Source organism: Nansenia antarctica (assembly GCF_963989245.1).
Source record: "Nansenia antarctica genome assembly, chromosome: 14".
Classification (NCBI taxonomy): Eukaryota; Metazoa; Chordata; class Actinopteri; order Argentiniformes; family Microstomatidae; genus Nansenia; species Nansenia antarctica.
In genome coordinates, this window is record NC_137684.1 from 5587083 (window position 1) to 5591484 (window position 4402).

Consider the following 4402-nt stretch of genomic DNA (forward strand, 5'->3'; position numbering starts at 1 on the left):
TTGACCCTGATTAGGGCCTCCTCCCACCAATCGTCCGTTATCTCGAGTCCAAGTTCCTCTTCCCATTTACCCCTAACCCTCGCAAGAGAGGCCGCACGTGAGGATGATATGATGTCATATCAAACTGAGATCATACCACGTGCCACAGGGAGAGAGAAGAGAGCACCTCAGAGACAAGAGAGCCCACTGGAAGCTGAGGGAAGGATGTGAAATGGGTGCGAGCATAATTACGGGCCTGAAAATATCGGAACAGATGAGTGTGGGGCAAATTATATTTAACACGGAGATCAGTGAAGGTGGCAAATGAGCCCTCTAAATATAAATCGTTGAAACAAACCAGGCCTCTCTCCTTCCACAAATTGAAAGCGGTATCTAACCTAGAGGGCAGAAACAAGTGGTTATTACTAATGGGGCTGCATGGGGTCGGGGCAGAAAGTTTGAAATGTTGCCTGAATTGTTTCCAAATTTTCAAGGAAGACAGTAGAATTGGGTTACTAATGTATTTGGGACAACAGGAACGCAGAGGGGCACAAACCAACGCTGCCAGGGAGGATGGGCGGGAAGAACTGTCTTCCATTATGCACCAATCAAGGTTGGGCCAGTTACACCACGCATGAATTTTCTGAAGATTAGCCGCCCAATAATGTCCAAGTTTTAAAAAAAAGATTTTGGAAGGAATACAGGAAGACACTGGAAAATAAACAAAAATCTGGGCAGAATGTTCATTTTGATAGAATTGATTCTACCCATCAGGGAAAGAGGAAGAGAGTTCCAGCGCCCCAAATCAGATTTAATTAAATAAAATAACCAAGCATGGGGTAAGTTATGGCAGAGTAGTTGAGCTCTGAGGTGATGAGCTGTCTGTAACGAGAATAGATGTCCTCCAGCTGTCCGTCCTCATCCTGTGTGTCGTGGTTGTTGTAGATCCTCACCTGGAACACACGTACACAGTTTATAAACCACACAGGACTGTTCACATTGTCACACATGCGTTTTATGAACCACACTGAGGTCAGTTTCACAAGTAGTACAAAACCATAATAAGAGAGTAACAATTGCAGGTCAATCTTCTGTGCGTAAACCAACGAAATGGGTTCAATTAACAACTCTGGTCTAGGAGAGAAGTGGCTCTGGATTGTCAAAAGAGATAAAGTATTACTTTAGGAAGCTGACTCCTGGGCTGATTACATTAATACACATGCAGTGTATAAACCATGGCAGACGTTGCTCAATAAAACATATTCCAAACACATCAAATGTCCTCAGTTGTTTTAACCCACAGTGGCATTCTGCAATGATTCAGATCACGTTTGAGTTTGCCTGTTTTTACATTAAAGGGGCAATCAGGGATTGGTACAACAAATGTTAGACTTTTAGATTAATTATATATAGCTATTGATAAAGAATATAACTTATAACAGCTTATGATGGCATTCCTGGCTGGGTGTTCAGGACGGGCGCTAGACCACTGACCCTCTCGCGAGACTCATCAAAAATAAGCCTGGATTTTCCTTTAGCGACGTTGGTGGAATACCCCCCAGGTCAAGCTGCGGTCTGACCCACCTTGATGGTTCTGAGTAAGGTCTTCTTGTCCAGGCGTTTCTGCAGCAGCTGGTCCAGGAAGCTGGTGTCTAGGAAGGCCCAGACATTGAGGTAGGTGAGCCTGGAGCACATCAGAACCAGCGCCAGCAGCTCCTCGTCCACCGACTCATGGCTGTTGTTCAGGTCCAGGGTCAGCTTCTGAAGGGAGGTATAACAACCACATCAAGGACACCACTACATTAAATAGATTTCTAGGACCCCTAGGAGCCTGAACAGGAAAGGGACATCAGGGGAGGCTAGTGGAGGTAGAAATCGGGCTCATTGTAATGCATGGAACAAAATGAGGAATGGTATAAAACACCAGTCCTCCATTCCATGAATTACAATGAATGGTATACAATGGTATACATGAACCCATGTTCCTCATTACAATGAGCTCACATATTCAATAACACCCCTATAGCATTATCAACACTCCACTGCTGACTGCTACTGTGTATTGACAGAGCAGAGCATACCATATAGTACAAGAAACATCCTCATTCAAATCAACATTCCATGGTGGGTGTAGTGGCGGCCATCTTGTGGTCATCATTTGGAAGTTTTATCTCACAGCATTATTAACAACCAACTAAACTCAACTGACATCGGAATGTTCAGTAAAATGAGTCCCGCCTCTGAATTAACTTCTCTCTGTGTTCTACACCTGCAGCAATAATGGTTACCCTAGCAACTATATATAACAATTCCTTGTCAGTCTGAGGGACCATGTCCATTCTAAGAATAATAATAATGCTTATAATTGATTACATTTATAGCGCTTTTTAAAAAATAAATAAACAACAACAACAAAAGCAAAACAAATACATAAAACCATGTCATAAAAGCAGCAATCAAAGTCTAACAAAGTCTAGCAGTATTATCATTATGAGTATTCTACTCTATGGAGCCTCTATGGAGCCCTCCCAATCCCCTTACCTGTAGACAGTTGCTGTACCAGGGCACCAAGCTGCTCAGAGCTGGCTTAGCGCTCCAGTTCTGTTCACTGAAGTAGCAGCTGGTGAGACTGAGTGACCTCAGAGGGATCTCTCTCAGCAGGATCCCACCCAGATGGTCCAGGTTCAGGATCCGTTCCACAGAGATCTGGACCTGCATGTCTGGGCAGCGCCGGGCCAGGTGAGACCAGGAGTCGCCCCAGATCACCTGGACGTGCGGCTCAAGGATGTGGCAGCGCAAGGTGAAGGAGCGGAGGGAGCCGCTGCAGAGGCTACGGCACGACACGGCCAGGCCGGCGAGGAGCTCATTGGACAGACAGGAGTAGTTGAGGTTGAGGGTGGAGAGGCCCCGGAACCTGGTCAACATCAAATCAAGGTGCGTTTTAAAGACTGCAACAAGTATGTGTGTGTTTGCAGGCACATATGCACAGTTGCACACACACAAGTCAAAAAAGAGTAGTTAATAAACAAGAGTATGTAGGAGCCACTCAAACACACACACACACACACACACACACACACACCTACATCCACACCCACACCCACACCCACTTGTTGATGGCCTGTGTGAAGCCCGGACTAATGTACACCGCCAGCGGCTGGGAGAAGAAGTCCTCCAGGTTGAGGGTGGCGATCACGGGCCTCCGACCCAGATGGACATGCTGCTGGGCAGCCGCCACCGCCTCCAGAACCTCCAGGCCCTGGGGCAGGTTGAGACGTGCCCCTCGCAGGCTCAGGTGGCCCAGGTGAAAGCCCTCCCTCCGCAGGTAGAAGGTCAGGCTCCGGACCAGGGCGGTCCGGACGCTCCGGCACCAGGCCGACCGGTCCAGCTCCATGTGGGGGATGGTGAGCGAGCGCAGGCGTCCGCCCGCCTGGCTGAGAGCAGCCAGGAACGTCCGCATGATCTGCTGGAGGCGTCGTGACACGAGGGAGTTGAGTGACCGGGGGAAACGGACCTCCAGGTGTTCCAAGTAGCGGCCGTAAACTCTGGCGTAGCAGACGGCCGACTCCAGCTCGGAGCGGCCCTGCGTGGAGATGTGGCCGGAGAAACTGAAGGTCCGGGCCCTCCAGAGGGACGGGGAACGCATGACGTGGTGCCAGTGGCGGCAGACCAAGGTGGCCTGTGCCCGGTCCTTGTCCCTCAGACACCTGAACACCTGGCGAAGACACAAGTCCGGGAGATCAGCCCAGCCACATTTTGGCTGGTCCTCTTCTTCCACCTCCTCCAATGCTTCCTCTCCTTCCCCCTCTTCTTGGGCCTCCATCACTTCTCTTTCATCCTCTCCTATCTGCTCCTCCTCTTCCTCCTCCTCCTCTTCATACACCTCTTCCAAGAGGCGGTCCTCCTGTTCGGGCTCCTCGGGGTAATCCATTTGTGATTAAATATCACCTAGAACTAATCTATAGTTGTCTATATCTACCTATGTGTCTCTGGGTTTAAGATGGACAACAGAGAAGAGTCCATTGATGGCCAGTGTGGAACCCTTGTACGACTTTGCTAATGACTGACTCAAAAACCATAGTTCTGGAACCTTGACGTGTTTTATTGTCATTGTCATTTATGTCACCGTTGTTACGAGGTTTTGTGACATCACAGTAGGCCATTTGGCCTATTTAAATTATATAATATAGCAACAGAATAGTGCTGTATGTGTACATACAGTAAACTTACCATCATGTCACACCAGTGTATGCAGCATACATACATAAGCATATATCGCAGGCTTGGTGACATTTTACACATTTTACAGGAGAGCCAACACAAAACTATAATAATAATAATAATAATCTTATATATACAGTATGCGGCAATGCTATATTTTAGACAGCTTTACACACCCCATGTCGTCAGCCAAAGAATTGCA

The 4402-nt window shown here is 47.7% G+C and overlaps 1 protein-coding gene across 1 annotated transcript; it reads right to left on the reverse strand.

Annotated features, from left to right (window-relative positions):
- Nucleotides 1-794: 794 nt before the first annotated feature.
- On the reverse strand, nucleotides 795-3910 carry LOC308170484 (F-box only protein 39-like; the record flags this gene model as incomplete). The annotated part of the gene is made up of 4 exons (XM_080545272.1): nucleotides 795-932; nucleotides 1564-1740; nucleotides 2521-2893; nucleotides 3090-3910. The coding sequence occupies 4 exons, from the start codon at nucleotides 3908-3910 to the stop codon at nucleotides 795-797; spliced, it is 1509 nt and encodes a 502-aa protein (XP_080401398.1).
- Nucleotides 3911-4402: the final 492 nt, after the last annotated feature.